The sequence below is a fragment of the Leptinotarsa decemlineata genome, unplaced genomic scaffold (genome assembly GCF_025532065.1).
Source record: "Leptinotarsa decemlineata unplaced genomic scaffold, Ldec_3_MD MMD2_tig00002974_RagTag_RagTag, whole genome shotgun sequence".
NCBI classification, from domain to species: domain Eukaryota; kingdom Metazoa; phylum Arthropoda; class Insecta; order Coleoptera; family Chrysomelidae; genus Leptinotarsa; species Leptinotarsa decemlineata.
The window spans coordinates 3,457,495-3,476,804 of record NW_027412578.1 but is presented as its reverse complement, the minus strand read 5'-3'; the positions used below and the strand labels follow the sequence as shown (position 1 = coordinate 3,476,804).

At 34.9% G+C, this 19,310-nt stretch overlaps 1 protein-coding gene across 2 annotated transcripts in view; it reads right to left on the bottom strand.

Annotated features, from left to right (window-relative positions):
- shtd (anaphase promoting complex subunit 1) overlaps positions 1 to 16,249 on the bottom strand; it is a 45,602-nt gene extending 29,353 nt beyond the window's left edge. The window contains exons 1-10 of one of the 2 annotated variants that reach the window (XM_074177286.1): positions 16,090 to 16,249; positions 15,714 to 16,033; positions 14,417 to 14,949; positions 11,470 to 11,762; positions 8,727 to 8,857; positions 6,953 to 7,138; positions 6,690 to 6,876; positions 6,312 to 6,475; positions 2,640 to 2,761; positions 15 to 287 (exon numbers count right to left, since the gene is read on the bottom strand). In XM_074177286.1, the coding sequence (XP_074033387.1) occupies positions 15 to 287; positions 2,640 to 2,761; positions 6,312 to 6,475; positions 6,690 to 6,876; positions 6,953 to 7,138; positions 8,727 to 8,857; positions 11,470 to 11,762; positions 14,417 to 14,949; positions 15,714 to 16,033; positions 16,090 to 16,113 (2,233 nt within the window). In that variant the 5' untranslated portion in view covers positions 16,114 to 16,249. The remainder of the gene's footprint in view (positions 1 to 14; positions 288 to 2,639; positions 2,762 to 6,311; positions 6,476 to 6,689; positions 6,877 to 6,952; positions 7,139 to 8,726; positions 8,858 to 11,469; positions 11,763 to 14,416; positions 14,950 to 15,713; positions 16,034 to 16,089) is intronic. The other variant, XM_074177287.1, reaches the window with a different exon arrangement.
- Positions 16,250 to 19,310: the final 3,061 nt, after the last annotated feature.

Sequence of the window (19,310 nt, the reverse complement as noted above, 5' to 3'; positions counted from 1 at the left end):
TGATGGTTACTTACCAAAAAGCAATCCAGTAAACGTGGACCATTCTTGTTCTGGAGTAATATCCTTAGAACCAATTACATTCCTTGTAGAGTACCATTTACACAACAAAATGATCGCCACATCCTTTTGTAAGATTTGACGAAGAGTCGTTAGGCAACTCTCAACCAGACTTGTCGATGCTAAACTAGGGAGCGTGATTCTGTAGAAGGTTCCATCAGAGTATTTGAGTGTCATCCTATTCTCAATCGCATCCATAAGACCATTGAGGAGAACTTTTTGGTTGTCAACTGAAAGAACACCAAATGATGAATAGCTAAAAACTTAGAGCTGAACATAAAAAATGCTATCATTTTGCTTTCTAATTAACTTTACAGAAAATTTTTTGCCAAAAAAATTATCCTATCAAATTTGTCTATTTCTAGTCATGTGTGTCGAAATAACCAATGAAACCATCATTACACTGATAACTACCCATGGATAGTTTTCACGGGTAGTTATCACTTATGTCATGACATTGCTAAGCAACCAACACAATAAAGTTGTTTGACATTTCAGTAATTCAATTTATTTCGAAAATGTCACTTCCTCGCTTTGGTGTTCAAAATGATGCGGCAATTGACAAAATCATTGAAGAAAATACACCAAAAAATACTGTCAATAGTAAAAAATACACTTGGAAAATATTTATGGAGTTTTGTGACGCCAGAAAATATGAATTGGATGGAAATCGTACTCTCGAAGAGCTTGCCTTAATACTCAAGGATTGGGCGATTAATATGAGAAAAAAGGATAGCACAGAGTTTAAGGAGGCTACTGTTAAAACCGTATGGAATATAACAAGCAAATTATTACAATAAAAGTATTACAAGGAGTATAATATCATGCTAGACCCCTTTAAAAGTGTTGCATTCAAACAAGCGCGGAATGCACGCGACGCAGCACGAAGAAATTTACAAACAGATCCCACTAAACGCAAAACAAGCTCAGTACCATTAACTTCAAATGAAATGAGTAAAATTATAAACTTTTGGGATGAAAATACCCCTATAGGACTCCTACGCAAATTTTATCACATAGCAGCGGTGGAATTGGCTTGGAGAGGTGGTGAAGGTGCTGCTTGCTTAGTTGATTATTTTCATATCGAAAAGGACAACAATGGATCTCCAACTAATAGGATAGAATATAATCCAATTTTCAGTAAAACCTGCCAAGGGGGTTCAAAGAACTGCGCCTCTAGCAAATGGTTAGTTCAAAATAGTGATAACAATGCTTGTCCTGTCAGATTATTCATTAAATTATTATCAAAACGACGCACAAATATCAAGACAAATAGACTATTTTTAAGGCCAAATTGTCACTGGAAGACAGGAAGCGATAACTGGCTCTGGGGTAGAAATATAATCAACGGATGGACGAAATCTTCTGCTGAAGCAATTGGCTTGGATACGAAACAGAGGAAAATAACCAATCACTCTAATAGAGCAACTGCAGTCAGTCAACTAGCTAAGAGTGGAGTTCAAGAACAGCAATTGTTGAAAATTACTGGGCACAATAATGGAAATTCCATAAAACCTTATTTGAATATTGATCAGGAACATCATAACCAAATAATCAATAGTATGCGTGGAAAAACCTATGCAGTAGCCGAGGCAAATACAGCAAGATCAACGGAATATCATTATACGAATTATTCTTTTAATAAATGTGTGTTCAATAAATAATTTTGTTCGAATTGCAAAAATTTTTCTCACCGAATATCCCTCGAACATTGATAAATAACTCATAATTTTATCACAACTTCCTCAAGCACGCCTTCGGCGTCGGGATGTTACCAAATAACGTGCTTTCGAAAACTGTGATAAAATTATTTCGTTAGTTATCAATGTCCTTGGGATATTATAGCTGATACTTTTTAAAATTTATTCAGTGAATTCTCTCATTTTCATTTCAAAGGTACTTCTTTGTACATCTCTAGAAAAAAAATTAAACGCTGGAAGACTGCTGGTTTAAAAGTTTCATAGAAGTTTCTTTATTTCATTCATTCAGAGACCGAGAACTATATTAAAGTGGTATAAAGTTTTCCTATTTGTTCAATAAAATATCTTTTTTAATTCATCCAAAATAAGAAAAAAAAGCTTATTATAGTAACGGTGGAAAAAAATTATATATATTTCTAGAATTTCACTTCCTCTTAGTGTTGCTTGATAATTTAGAAGTTTATAGAAAAATATTGATTAAAAATATTTTTTTGAGTACAAAAACACAAGCACTGCAGGAAAATCCTTTGGTGCCTGTGCGAAAGTAGTGAATGCCAGAAAAGTTTTCATAGTTACTGAATGATTTACAAAAAATTGGCAGATAAAATTGTGAGATAAATTGCCCGAAAAATCAAAATTTTCTACATTTTACTCCACCATTCTGTTAACAATAACTAAATGGTACGGTGTTACCACTTTTCATGATCATTCATAGTCGAATGGTAATAATTTTCAAAGCTAACTCAAAGTAAACTACGTTTTGAAACATATCAAACAATCAAAATACTTATCCATAGGGAACCTATTACTTTCATTTATGTGGAGGAATGTGTTTCCTAGAATTCAAAATTATTACATTTTCAAAAATTATTTCACTATTACCTTCTGGAAAAGTCATTTGAAGTACAGGATTCCTTGAAGCAAAATTAGGTAACACTGGGGAAATTAGGTGTTCATCAAATTTGGGGTCGGTTGACTTCAAGTGAGGTAGGAGGCTGCTTCGTCTAAAAATAATTTATTCAATTAGACACTATCTCTAAAGATGTGGAAAAAAGTATGTTATTTTATAGTGTGATTAGAAATACAAACTGATTTCGGGTACGTAAGCTGTCTGTTCAAAAAATGAGGTGAATTTAAATTTTTCTCAAAATAAACTAGTCCCCCTCAGATATAATAAACATGTGCCAGGGTTTTTTCCAATCCTCGAAGATGTTCTGATATGCACTTTTTGGTATGTCCTTGAGCTTTCTCAGTGATTCAGTTTTTATCTCTTCAATCGTCGCAAAAAGCCGTCCTTTCATGGGTCTCTCTAACCTTGGGAACAGGAAAAAGTCACATGGGGCGAAATCTGGTGAATACGTTGGTTGAGGCACAGTAAAAATAATAAACTAGTAAGTCAACTCCCACTAATTTCATTCATAAATTCACAAAGTTCTCGGTGACCTCGAAAATGTAGAATTTACAAAGTTCTCGGTGACCTCGAAAATGTAGAATTTACAAAGCCCGCGAAATTTGAATATTCACCTTATTTTTTTAATAGTCCACGTATACCTACATAATCAAATCAAAGATAAAAAGTACAATGCGTTTTCAAACATTAACAATCTGTAGCGCTTCCTCAAATCATTATATTGAGTGATATGTTAGAGTAGCTCGTTGCAATATATATATATATATATATATATATATATATATACTGATACTTTATTGTCTATATATATATATATATATATATATATATATATATATATATATATATATATATATATATATATATATATATATAACCAATATGGCTTCAGGAAGAACAAATCAATTGAATCAGCTTCATACCATTTATTAAATTTCATTTATACACAGGTTGACTCGAATAAACTAGTTGTAACACTTTTTTTCGATTTGTCAAAAGCATTTGATACCATTTCTTCCGAATTTCTTATAATTAAACTTGCAGGCCTAGGTTTCCCAAATAATCTATTGAACTGGGTGAAATCGTATATGGAAAACCGTAGTCTAATAGTTAGCTGCAATGGAATTTTATCAAGTCCCAAAGATGTAAAACTAGGAGTGCCTCAAGGTTCTGTCCTGGGACCATTGTTGTTCCTCAATTTCATAAATGACCTGTCTGAATTCTTTTCTGAGTGTCACATAACCATGTTTGTGGATGACACTGCAATTACTGTGGCCGACAAAAACGAAGTTGAGTTGTCAGACAAAATAAATAAAATAATAGATAAATTCAGTGCTTGGTGTCAACGCAACAAACTTATTCTGAATAAATCTAAATCTGTTTCAATGAAATCATTTATTAGGAAAAATTTCAGCAGTGACTCTTCCACAATAAATGGTATTCGATCTTCCAGCGAAGTCTTGTTTTTAGGAACGTCTTTAGACGAAAATTTGACCTGGAGCGGTCATATTCAGAAGGTCTGCAATAAACTCCATTCCGCATATTACTCAATCAAACAATTGAAAAACACTCTAGATAATTTTGGATTGATGAATGTCTACTTTTCTATGGCTTATTCTCACATCAGCTTTAATATCATTTCTTGGGGATGTGCAAGGGAATTTCCACGAGTTTTTGTTGCTCAGAAAAGATTGCTGAGACTAATTTTTAATATAGATTTTCAAGATAGTTGTAGACCAATTTTCTTAAGAGAGGGCCTATTGACGGCCCCTTCTTTATTTATCTTGAAGTGTGTCACTTTTGCCCGTAACAATATAACTGAATTTGTCACAAACGCGGATATTCATGGTAGAGACACCCGTCATGGGAAACTGTTAAGAACCCCCTCACACAAAACGGCTCACTTTAGATGCTCCCCACTATTTAATACAACAAACTGTTACAATAACTTGCCGGCATCTATTAGGAAAATCGAGTCAGATAAACTTTTTAAAATTGAGGTGAAGAAACTTCTCTTACAGAAGTGTTACTACAGTCTTGAGGAATTCTTGCACGACACTTTTTCATGACATTTTGAGAGTATTTGCTAGAGCTTCTCCGATTTTTTATATGATACTTCTATGTTGTGAAAGTTTGTGGACGTGAACCATATTTATTGTTTTTGTATTGTTCAACTTCTGTAGTTTTATTTTGTTTTTTAATTATGACTTAGCACATGTACTCAATGTACCAAAGTGTCAAATAAATAAATAAATAAATAAATATATATATATATATATATGTATGTACCTATATATATATATATATATATATATATATATATATATATATATATATATATATATATATATATATATATATATATTCATCAGTTCTGGTGTTTCCGAAGAATTATTAATTATAATAAACGTTGTTGAGCTTTTGAGAAGGATCCTAGATCCTGAGAAAAAAATTAAATAAAGTATTATTATTATGAGCCAACATTTGCATGCCTGCTAGTTTCCTCCAACAGCCAATTTATAGATACCACATGTTAAAGGTGAGCACACATATTGATCAACTTTTCCTTGAGTTTGAGTACTGATTTTAGTAAACATTTCATAGAATGTTGTTGAAAACCTAAAATTAATACTGCCAGAAGCTTTGCAGCTCACAAAATAATGTGAATTTACTTATAATCAAGTCTTGATTTTCATATAATACTTCGGAAATTATACTAAAACTTTTTATAAACAGCCGTTAGAGAGACATGTCAATGTGATCCCATACATATAATTACCTCTCTGAGGTGTTTCTAAATACGACTTGAATAAATAAATGAATGAGCACAGAAGGGCTACTCATTTTTATTTTCTGTTTCACATCCAGCCTGTGCAATATACTCGTCATCGTACTTCGTACTTGTTTCTGTTACACTTCTATTTCTTTCTTCTTTGTATAGACATACCATCTTTCTGATGCTTCATATAATCATTCAATTCCTAACTGTGTTGTAACAAATTAACTGTCTTAAACAAATTCATTTCCGACAATATTTCACTAATCACAAAGTAATTTATTTACAACACCTTAGCAACTAACACTTAATTTATTTCCACTATTTGAATTTCTTGTTTAGCCGCTCGATTCACTTTCTGAACTGCCCTCTTGAGTCGGGAAGACGGGCTTATATAATGTAACGGTTCTTTCTAGAAATCTGTAGCCGATTCGTTTCTCGACTAGAGTTTTACCGGTGGTTGCCGACTGCATTCTTTCGCGGTGATGTCACGTGTTTGTTCGCTGGCCGGTATATCAATGAGGGGCGGCTTCAGATTCATTACAGTATTTGTATCATTTGTTTCAAAGACAACCATGATTCAGGGGGATCTAGAGATTCCAGTAATGTCTTCCAGCCTAATTATGATAATTTTTTTACACTTTTCAATATTTCCAATTCTTGGATACCTCGCCGTCTCTTTGTCATTTTTCATAGTACAAATTCGGCATTTGTTCCATATGATATGAAGATACATTGTTTAAGGGTTCTCTTCAGGAAGGTGGATGATACGTAAAGATTATAACTGTGGTACCTTTATTATTATTAACACTATGAATATAAAAAATGACAGGAAACTAACAATATCGGATTTTTCTCAAGAACTTACCTTGGATAAGGTGAATAAGTGAACTGAGGTGTCCTTCGTCTAATACAAGGAGAAGGTGTATGCTGCGCAAGAGTTCCACCTATGTGTAATTTTCCAACAATCATCAGCCCTGAGTAAAGAGACACATTACCACTATGCTCCAGAATTGCCAACATATGCAATTGCTGAAATGACAATACAGTTTAAGATTTTTGTATATATGTTGAAATAGTTAAATCTCACTGATTTTCAAATATCAATTTCAGACTATACCGATGGTACCCATTTCTTTTTGAAGCATTACATCTAAATTATTATATTTTCAAAGTTGTTTATTATTTTTGTAAAAAGTAAAACTTCTTACTCTATTTTTATTTATCAACCTTTCATTTCACTAACCGGTATTGGTACAGCATCCTTTGCACTCATGCTAGTCAACATTCCAAAGACGATATTTGGTCCTGAAAAGTCAACCTTGACTATCGACAACTGACTTCTAGAAGTCAGGATATAGCACAGGTATCGTTGACCCACAAGATCATCAATAAAAAATACTTTCGAGGCTGGAGCTGCACTATTTGGTTCCCTTAAAAGAAGATATGATAATGTATCTCCCTGTATATAAGTAGTGTCAATAAATTATATTTTCCAAATGATCTTACTGTACAGAATAATTATCAGTCCACAAGTAGTCCAGACAGATTGCAGGAGTTGATCGCAAGTACGAGACCGTTTTAGAGTAATCAAAGTAGGATTTAGAGAGATCGGAATTCATCATAACATTTAGCTTAGAGTTTGCTGTGGGCCATGGGCTGCCATAAGAAGATACAGCTGGAGACTGACATCGACTAAAAAAAAAATATGCCATTTTCATTCCTAATTCAAGGATGGATTCATGTTTCAGTTTTAGTTCATATGTCACAAGTTTCAATTCATAAGAATTCATATCTTTATTGTTATCACCACTAAAAACAACTCATGCTCATAGATATAAGACAAGGTGGGCCATGAATTAGTTTACATTTTAAAAAATATAAAAAATCATGACATATTTGAAAAAAAATTATGTTTTCACAAAATTGCTGATACGCGGGAGTTTAGAATTGAAAAATAATATCAATAATATCAATATCTACACGAGTACAGCAATTTTCAAAAACTCTTTAACAAAGATAATCTGAGTTTGTAGACATTTTGAAAATTGAGAAATAAAACTTCCAACCTTTTTTAATACTTGTATTTGTAACTAACATTACTGCAGTTTTGTCCTATACGGACAAATACAAGTGGTAAAAAAACATAGGAAGTTTTATTTCTCAACCACGTAGTAACGGCTACATCCATCAATTTATTGTAGACATTTCTTTGCTTTTAAGTGAACTGTATTTGGCTTATGTAGACAGTTACTTCAAAATTTACTTATGTAGATACGATAATTCAAACAATCCTTCAAAATAAATCTGCTGGTGACAAATCAGGACTCCTGGGTGGCCACTGGATGTTGTCTCTTCTAAAAATCAGGTCTTTATCTAATGAGAGAGAGTCCTTAGTGATGTGGTAAGTGTTTACATCTTGCTGTAACCTTGTATAATGATTGTAGCCAGCAAATTCCTGTAGATGTGGTGCCAGAAACTCCTCAAACATTCTTATAGTCAGTAGGGTTAACAGTAATTGTGTGACTGCAAAAATCTTCGAAGAAATAAGGCATATGATTCCACTACCTGAAATTGCTGCCCATACATTTACTTGAGGTGAATGAAGAGGCATTTTAGATTTAGCTTTGGGATGTTCGCTGCTACAATATCTGCAGTTCTTTTTATCAAACATATTCATCGAGGTGGAAATTAACTTCGTTGGGAATACAAGATTTTGTGAAATCTACTGAAGCGATTCAACATTGTTTCCACGTAAGACTTGCATAAATTAAAATCGTCAGGTTTAATTTCTGCAACACTTGGTTCTTATATGAGTGTACTTTTGAATCTAATTCTAAAATACGGCTTGAAGATGTGAGTGATACTCTTGATTTAGCCAGAAGTTTACGTGTGTCAAACTGAATTTGCTTCACATTCAGTGTCGACCCCGATTCCCCGAACTTTTATACCCATCTTTTCATTAAAACTGTACTGGGACCCTGATTTAAATTACAGTCAACACTAAACAGGCACCTCACATTAATATGCAATCCATTTTTTAGGTGAGCAAAAGCTGCACCGTGGCCCTGTAAACCGATGCATTATAACTAAATTTCTGAGAAACAAGCTAGCAACTACGCCCCAGCCCACTTGTTTTTGCGCGGGAAATTAGATTTTAACAGTTCATGGCACACCCAATATAAGCATGAATGTTACCACTGAGAATTAATGGTCATGATTTCTTACGACTTAAGACTGAGTGCATGAATATTATGACATATGTTCCTTTATTTTGTCGTACCTCACCACCGCCATAGAACTCTGGGATCTCGCATGAGCCGGTCCTAAATTAGACCCTTTACTTACTGGACTTGGAGTAGGTTGATTCCTAGTATTCACTACATTTTCCCACATAGATAGACGAGATTTCAACTGAAAAATTTAAATACCTAGTTATTCAGAATTTTTTATTGTTATCCATTATTTTTTCAGTTATATTTGATATATGTGATGGAATTGACTGATATCTCATGAACACTTTATTGTGAGATTTTCATTAAACAGTTTACAAAACCGCAACACGTGTTTCACTATACAATGGTTTCCTCAGGCTTGTTCATAAAGTATGTAAATTAGCAATAAGGATAATTTACTGCTCACACTAAAGTCTATCCAAATCCAAGATAGAGTGGATGTAAACATTGACATGCCCTACTCATGTGATATTGAAAATCCCAAGAATTGGCCAGGGTCGTATTCAGAACCAACATCTTATTGATCGCAAATGCTATATCATACTTAGGAAAACTTTTTTATAATAACGAGTGAAATGCACAAGTCTTGCAGTTTAACGGGAAAAATGCAGATAATATGTGTAATATAAAAAGATTTTCATTGGATTTTTCACAGCGCACTCAAGCATTATATGAAAAGAGACTTAATTATTTCTTTATTGATAACTTTTATTTTATGTAAAATCAAAAGGAATATTAATCAAAATTATTCAACTGGATGAATTTGTCTCTTCATCAGTAGTGTCATCCTCACCAATCTGAGAATTATCAGTGGCTCGATTTGTGCCTCTATTATGTTATCAAGCTTCCACATCTTTGTCTCGACTTCCAATGTCACATGCCGAACACACTTCTCCCATTTCTCCGATGTGACTCTTTTCAAAACCTCATCAAAAAGTACTTTGAGATCTGCAAATTTGAACGTGGTGTTATGCTGAGCTACAAAATTCTTCACATCCGCCCATATTAACTCGATGGGATTGAGCTCGCGCTGGTATGGAGGCAGGCGAAGGACAATTTTGTTTTAGCCTGCTGCCATCTCATTGACTATATATTTTTGGTATTCAAGCTTGCGCTCCTTGACAATTTTTAGTAGCTGTACTCTTAGCATTGAGTCTTCAAAGCTAATATTCTTTGATCGCAGCCAATTTTGGATTTCAACCTTCTTTGAAGACGTCGGAATCTTCTCTAATCGTCGCGAATGATAAGGTGCATTGTCCATTACAATCACAGCATTATCGTCCAGATGGGGTAGAACTTTGGAAAACCACTGTTCGAAAGATTCACCGTTCATTTCTTCGTGATAATCTCCAGTTTTCTTCGACTCGACACACCACAGCCCTTCAGCAACAAACCCATTCTCATTGCCAATGTGACGAATAATGAGCTGTTTTCCTTTACCTGAAATTATGAGGAGGTATGTAAGTAAATAAAATAAATACGAGGGTTACTTTTTATATATTGAGATTGAGGCAGGTCCTAATATAAATATAAGTTTACCTGATGGATTTGTTAATCCGGTGGATAGTCCATCTAGAAAGGCCCTCCTAGATGAGGTCACAGTTTCATCGACCCATACTTTAGGGGTAGTATGACCAGCATTAACCTAGGTTTCATTAATATAATAAATTGTTCTCTGTTGTTCCCTATAATATTTAATTTTGGTCAAATACTCTCTCCTCCATAACACAATTTCCTCTCTATCCAATAATAAACTTCATTTATTTCTGTGAGTACTTTGTCTATCGTGGGTATTTCATTTCTGAAAAAGTACTCATGCACTTTCCTCCTGATTGCATGCTTATCAGCATCATTTATTGATTTTATAATGGTTTGACGATTCTGATTTGTATTCGGTTTGGAAAATGTATGATTTTGTTTGTATTCCCGTAAAACATTGTAAATCGAAGCGCAACATACTCCAATTTTATCAGAAACTTTCGATACGACTTCGTCGACAGTCGATGTCTCAATTTCTTCCATCTCTTTCTAGAACACATTTAAAATCACTTCTTTCATCTCAACACTCAAATGTCTTTTTTTGGATCGTTTCCTGGCTGGACTTAGAGGATAGCTCACAGTGTCATCAGCAGTGTCTGTACTGAACATTTTGGAAAACAATTTTAAACAATATACTATAACGCACGCCGCACAAACACACAAACGACTGATTACAACCCTGTGCTGGTACCGAACTCGTACCAAGAAGGCGAATTCACCAATGAACGCTGCCCTTTCCATCTGACACTGGGCGATAACGTGAACATCACGCTTCGGTTTTGTTTTGTTTCACTCTATCTTGGATTTGGATAGACTTTATATTATTTGAAAGTATAAGTGTACAATATTAATCTTGTTGCCTCTGTCTCACCTGAATTATAAACATAATTTTGAATAACTAAATATAACTGAAATGTCTAACTTGCTTAAATCTTTGAATAATGAATGTATTCTGTATGAAATTTTAGATGCAAAAATATTCAAAGATATAATTGAAACTAATGCTTATGTTTTTCTCAACTTTATAAATACATTGTCAGTGACTGGTAGAAACCCTGATGCATTGAAAGTTAGCACAATTATCCCTATTCAAAAAGTAACAGGTACTAATAAAATAAATTAATTTTGACCAATTGATACACTACCTCCTATCGAAAAAATTCTGAAAACGGCCGTTTATAGTCAACTGGTTGAACATAATAAAAAAATTCAATTGATAAAAGTAATGAAAAAATACATTAACATACATACCTTATTTGACTGGCTGTTGGAAAAGAATCCAGTAGAAATCTTGTCTCCACAATCCTTTTCATCTGGTTTAACTTTTCTTATTCGATAAACACTATGTTGTTTAGAGTTTGTATCGTAAATCATGCATATACTAGGATTCTCATTTGTAAAAACCACCTTCAGGTTGGTATTGTTAACTATTGTTAGACTTCCAGATTGGTTTATAACTACTGGACAAACATCGTCCAAGGGATAGGACAGGGAAAATAATGTCCCCCTGGTTTCATATAAACTTTCCTTTGGAAAACCTAAAACTTTATTTATATTAGTTTAAAGCACAACAGAAACTTTTGGTACAAGCTTCAGAAGCTTTTTTCATGAATTTTATAATTTCAGCCTTTGGTGCAGTTTGGCCTCTGGAGTTTGGAAGCGCTTGAGCTCAAAATTCCTTTCAATGAGATAGCAAATTTGAACTGTTATAAAAAAAAAAAAAATTGACCCGAATTCCGCTGAAGTAATTTAAATCAGAAACTCCAAGAAACATTCTTTGAAAAAATAACCCACTTTTGGTTCAATAACACATATTTTCTGACAGTTTTGATTTGGAAAAGAATTAATTACATTTCTAAAAGAACTAATCAATACAGTTTAATATATGATTTTCACTATGAAGGATTTTACAATAACCGCTACACATGTTTCGCCATTACATCGAGATCAATATGCATACAGATCAGGTATGTCAACAGAAACGGCTCTATGTCGGGTAACAGAAAAAGTAGAATATACTTACAACAAGGAAGTACTTTTAGCTGCTTTCTTGGACATTGAGGGCGCATTTGATAATACGTCGTTAGAATCAATCATCCAGGCGTCGAGGAGAAGAGGGATCGACAAGACAAGCTGTAGGTGAATAGACTGCATGCTTAGGGGAAGATTGGTATATACAATCATTATGGGGAAACAGTCGTGGCACGGGTAGCAAGGGGCTGTCCTCAGGGGGGGTTCTATCCCCTCTGTTATGGAACCTTGTAATGGACGAGCTACTATGTCTCTTGGACCATAATGGGTATATAGCACTGGGATATGCAGATGACTTAGTCATCTTAGTCTAGGGTAAATACAATAATGTAGTGAAGGGATGCATGCAGCAAGCCCTGAACATTATAACAAGATGGACCGAGGAAGAAGGGCTTAACTTAAGCCCATCCAAATCGACCATAGTAGCATTCACCAAGAGGACTGAAACGGAGGGTCTCAGACCTCTAAAACTTCGAGGTGAAGAAATACAAGTGTCTGGGGAGGTTACATATCTGGGAGTAATCCTAGATTCCAAACTGACCTGGAACCAACACTTGGACAGGATAAAGAGGAAAGCGGAGGTAGCACTGATGCTCGCCAGACGTACCTATGGAAAAACATGGAGGCTAAAACCAGACATGGTATATTGGCTATACACGATGGTGGTTAAACCCATGATAACATACACATCTTGGTCTGGTGGCCAAAGATGAAGCAGGCGACCGCTATCAACAAACTAGGTAAGGTGCAAAGACTTGCATGTTTGGGAATGACGGGAGCAATGAGAACTACCCCAACAGAAGCATTGGAGACACTCCTTAATCTACCTCCTTTACACCTTGTAATAACGGAGGAGGCCAGGATGGGCCAATTCAGACTGGAAAACTCACCGAACTACAAAAGATCGGAGCGAACAGAAATTTCGGAACAAGTGGAGGAGCACATATTGAATATGTGCACGGACCACATGACACCGAAGTACAACTTTAACACAAACTTCACGGCCAAAATCATGAGCCGTGAAGAATGGAAGACCATTAGTCATCCCGAAAACATGTTTGGAAAAAACACCCGGTATACAGATGGATTGAAGACCAATCATGGAACGGGAGCTGGAATATACCGAGCGGATAGAAATCTAAACTACAGCTATCCGCTAGGACTATAAACATCCGTCTTTCAGGCGGAAGTGTATGCTATCTTGCAGTGTGCAAGGCTTATTAAATTCAGACCTCAAAGAAATGAGCGGATCAATATTTTTACAGACAGCAAGAGCGCACTAGGGGCTCTAACAAACCCAAAGGTGACTTCAAAACTGGTCTGGGAATGCCATGAAGAACTGAATGAACTTGCAAACAGGAACAAATTAACTTTGTACTGGGTGCCAAGGCATTCAGGAATCACAGGTAATGATAAAGCTGATGAATGTGCTAGATGCGGTTCATCAACTTCAAATATAGGTCCTGAACCAGCTCTGGGGGTACCAAAATCATTAGTACGAAACCAGATTAGGACATGGACCAATAAGAAGCACACAGAGTACTGGAAAAAAGTACCTGGCAACAAACACAGTAGAACCTTCATGAGGGAACCGTCCGAGAAAAGAACCGAAGAACTATTTCAATATAGTAGGGATCGGCTCACAATAATTACAGGGTTACTAACCGGTCATTGTCGGCTCAGAGGACACCTGAATGAAATGGGGCTATACAACGGAGATCTCAGCTGCAGATTATGCAACGAAGGGATAAAAACAGATCTACACATCTTATGCGAAAGTGAGGCACTGAATCACAGGAGGCAGGCTATATATGGACGTACAAAACTACGCCCAGAAGAATATGACGAACATCCAACACGGAACCTGTACAAACTAGTACAGGGAACGAGACTGATAGAATGGGTGTCATGAGAAGATGGGAGAAAAAACGCAATAAGCCCAAGAGGCTGCAGTGTTTCCTGGAGACTTGGACTAAATGGACAAGTCAGGCAGCTCCCAAGGTACAAAAAAAAATACAATAGCTTCCTCAAGCATGGAAATCATACATTAAACTGTATTAATTAGTTGTTCAATATGGATTTTCATCAAGTATCAGTCAGTTCTATTCAATTAATTACATTTATACTACAGTACCTGCTGATTTTATCAATTAATAAAATATCTCACCTCCATTTTCTTTTTCGATAAGCATACCAAATTTGATATTCCACAATTTACTAATACCAAATGGCACAGCTACACTATAATTTTCGCCCTTTGGTGTGTAAACTCTAATACCATAAGAATCTGCAACACAAACTGCTTCTACAGGAATGCCACATGGTTCGTCAGTTTTCACCTGATCGAGAAGATTTTCTTCAAATACTGGTCGTTCACAGTAAAAAGTACACCAAAGAGCTTGCTTTATGGGCGAAGAGGATGTGTAGCAACATACAGTTTTTCTACCATTGTCAAGGTCATCTGAATTATTGACAACGCCTCTAGACCATATCACAGTGTTACCCTGGACATAAAGTTCGTCTTCTAAGTGTGTTGGATTAGGTTTTCCATGAAAAACAGTGTTCTCAGCAATGGGTACTTTGTTGTATTGAAATTTATTGGTATCACTTGTTTTAGAGTCACTTTTAGAATCACTGTCAACTGATAACCTTCTGTTGATGAATTTAGAAGTACTGGCCTCAGACAATCTCTTTCCAAACCTAGCGAAGGGTAAATATTCATTTTAATAATTTGCGCTAATTTTTGAAAAGTTGCTGCTGCATGCTGCAGACCTTTATTCCAAATGTTTTCACAGAATAAAATACTTCTATTTCACCAAAATGACCCTATTACTGGTATCATATACTAAATAACATTGTTGGTTTCCTAGATTTTTTGTTTTCATTTTTTGTCAATATAATGAATTAAAATGTGAAGAAATAAAAATTTTGTTGGCAAACTTTGAAAATTTTACTCAGTTTTCCCTACAAAAGTAAAACATCATCACTTTGTTAGAAGCTTTCTTATTTATTGTCAATTCAGTCTTCTACAAACTACAAACATGATCAATTGTGGAAGGTACATACTGAATGATGAAAAAAGAGGTTCACCTTCTTTATCATTTTGATATTCATGTGAATTTCACAAAAATACATCCATTTCTATTTCAATTTTGTAACGCTGCAAAGAAAAAATTATTTGAAAAAGAGTCATTTACCTAATTTCATAAACAAGTATGATGTGCTTCACTGGAAAACAAACAATTTTGTTTGTTGTATGAAAAAAATGAAAGAGGCTGGTAAATGAAGGTCTCAAGGATAAAATCGTGAAAAGGTGTATTTTTGGGAGTTTTTATATCCAAAAGTTGAGTTTCTGAAATAGCCGAATTTCAATCATATCTCTGAAAATTGAGCGGAATGCCAGGTTTTCACTTCAGATTTGTGATGAGTACAATTGAAGTACAATAACTAGCGAGGGTCGTTACCTATCAAAGCTTTGCTCCCAGTTACTATGCAAACTTGAAGTTTCATTGATGAAATCACTATAACGCGATTTATAACTGCTCTGATGACTATAACTCTTGTTTGTCTCAATTTTGTCTATATTGCATGTTTCACTTTTGAAATGGGTATTCAGTGTGGCTTTGCGTAAAATCCACCATTCATTATTACATTTATCAATCAACGACACTTTCTGGAGTTTACTCAAAATCAGATCATCTAATTCTAATGGATTCTTTTTCACTGGAGTTTCAAGAGGTCCCGGGTGGCGTAATGCTTGCTGCCGGCCACTGGGAACAAATTCCTAAAAATGATATAAAATTAAAGAAAATTTGATTAACAACTACGCTGATGTAAAACCTGTGGATCTGAGGCAGCAATCATTATTTCTTCTTTTTCATCCAGATTTGCCACAATTATATATAAATATAATAAAAACGGCTACACACTAATCAAACTGAAGAATTGCTTGAATTGAAAATAAATAACAGTCGTTAAACGTCAATGTCAAACTCAAAACACTACCACAGAATAATTCTGTAACACTATTACCTGTGCTATTACCACAGTCTGTGCTATTACTACGAAAATTTGTTCGTTTGTATTTCAACAATAGGAAATACGCATAGATTTTTGTTAGTCTTTCAAATAATTGATGTAGTTATAAAATTGATTTTTTTAAAATGATTGTTCTCTTCCTTTCTTTGGAGGATTCCCACATTTTTGTGTATAAAAATGGAGAAGTAGAAAGCCACATCCATTCTTACTTAAAATGTACTGTAGGTACGGATATAGGGATCTCCAAAGTAGTTTGTAATGTTCTAATCATCATTCATCACATAACATTATTCTTGTTGCCTTTGTAAGGAAGTTTCTATTTCCATAAAGAATCTTAAGAGTTCCATAAGCCTTTTGAATACGTTTCTTTACGTGGGTTTCGAATTTTGAATAACTTTCGAAAATCAGCCTCAGACATTTTCTTTGATCTACAATGGACATGTCATTGTCATTTATTTTCAATTTTACTTTGTCTTCAATTATCTCCCTGACATTTTTTGGCCCAAAGATTAAAACATTAGACTCTCTTGGGTTGTTAACTAGATAATAATCAGTTGCAGTTTCAACAAAATTATTGATGTCGTTAATAACTTGTACACAAGCCTTAGCTGCATCTTCAGGTTTGAAAGAGATATATATCTGGGTATCGTCTGCGTACAGAAGAGAAGAACAACGTGTAAGGGAGTTAACGAATAGGCTGGCATCAATAGAAAAAAGTAGTGGTCCTAGGATTGTACTGTGTGGCACTCCCGACTTTAATTCGAGAAAGTCAAACTGATAGGCTTCTGTTGTCACACTCTGATATCTTCCCCTTGCGATAGTGCAACTATTTCCTCTGCTAAATCCATATTGTGCCAGAGGTAAAATTTATTTTTCATTCAGCTAGATAAGATTAGTTCATGAATTGAACGAAGATGATTTCGATAGACATATTGTGTTTTGTGAAAGTCTCGCTGAACGAATCAACTTGCATCATAATTTCTTGTATAAAATTTGTTTTTTCGGATGAATGTACGTTTAGTTTGAATGGAGAGGTGAATCGGTAAAATTGTCGATATTGGAGTGATACGAATCTTCATTTATACCGTCAAGTTCATACCCAACCACCTCAAAAACTGAATGTTTGGGCATCATAGGACCTTTTTTATCGATGATAATTTGACTAGTGATAAATATTTGGATATGTTGGAGAATCGAATAATACCGTGAATCAATAGAGCAATTGAGGAGGATATAAATTTATTCGAAAACGAAATAGTTTTTTAGCAGGATATGGTGCACCTCCCCATTATGCAGCTCCAGTACGACAATTTTTGGATGATCATTTTCCTGGTCGCTGGATTGGCAGAAGAAGTCCTACAGAATGGCCACCAAGGTCTATGGATCTCACTCTTGTAGATTTCATCCAATGGGATCATTTGGAGTTTAAAGTGTATGAGATAGAATCAACAACATTAGAAGATTTGAGAGAGAATATCATGAGGCATTGCAAAGAAATAATTCTCGATATTCTCAACCATGTGAGAGCGGTAATGGAAGTTCGTTTGTAACATTGTATGGACGTTGGTGGAAACGTTTTTGAACATTTACTATAGAACATTTTTTTCTTCCCATTGTCCAGTCATCAGATTTTGATTCAAGAATCATTGTTTCAAAAGTTATTCAGGGTGGCTCGTTTTCAATTGAAATAATTTGTAGCTCCCGAACTATAAGCTTCAGACCATATGTTTTATACTTTGTTGAAATCTGCTCATCATGGAGCATCTGGAGCGAAACAATATAGGGTGATCCATTAAAAAAATTGATGACATGTTCTGGGGGTGCGACAGAAGAAGAATATGTCAAAATATGTCCCCCTGTATACTATTTGACGTGTTTTTTATTTTTCCTGAAAATCATTGTACCAAAAGTTATTCAGGGTGGCTCGATTTAAATGGAATGTACTGTATATGAAAGATACCCAATGCTTTCAGCTATGTACCTGATAACATTTCGTCAATATCGTATCTTCCTTTACTCGGGAGAAAAAGAACAATAAACAATTAAATGATATAGATAAAATACTTTGCCTAATTTCCACCTAATGTATTGATAATAATACGACCAAGGTTTCGGTTTTTACACCATTCTCAAGTATCTTAACACTCTACTGATCTTAGAGAAATATCACAAATTAGAACAATAAACCTATGGACGAGAAAGTGTAGTCCTATTATTTTTTTTTGGGGAAAATAATGAGATGAACTTTCAGAAATATTTCTGAAAGTGATGGTATTGTATAGACCTGTAATTTTATATTATGGTTACTACTAATCGCCAAGACTTCCAAGAATGGTAACTCTTCGTTGAAAACATCGAATTGAAAACAATTGCGAATGTGAACTTAAGTTTTGGGGATCACTTCAATATATTGATATCTAAAACTTCTACACGAAACAATTTTCAAAAATTTCACTCTTCTACCTCAAATTTTATGAGGGAAGCTCGATGGATGATATTCACGTTGTTTGATACTGTTTCAACAAGTTTTTCTCATGATTCTATATTTGAAAATCATTCCGTTTATTACATATCTCAATAGAACTCCGAATCTTAAATATTTGCTTACTATCTATAATCCAAATAGCACCTTTCAGAAAATCCGCCGTCCTCGCCAACACAAACGGCTGATGCAGCCCGTATTCAAAATATCCACCGAGCAAAAAATCTATCAATGTCAATTTTAGCTTGTTTTATGCGAAAGAAACGGCTCTGTAAAATGTAAACGTCTTTCGGAGGGCGGCAGATAAATCCAGCAGCCGGAAAATCGGGGGACGGAAAATGTCCCGAGGACCAGAATACAATCACACTTCTACATCGTGTCATCGGACATATCGCGGTGTGCCGGAGGCTCTACATAAAGATTCCATCTTTCACAAACTGGAGACAGAGATGCGTCAGCAATAGGAGAAGCCCTCGTAAGCCGTCTATTCTTTATGAGAGTTTTTTAAAGATGGCCGTCGCGTCACGGGGACAACGGGTAA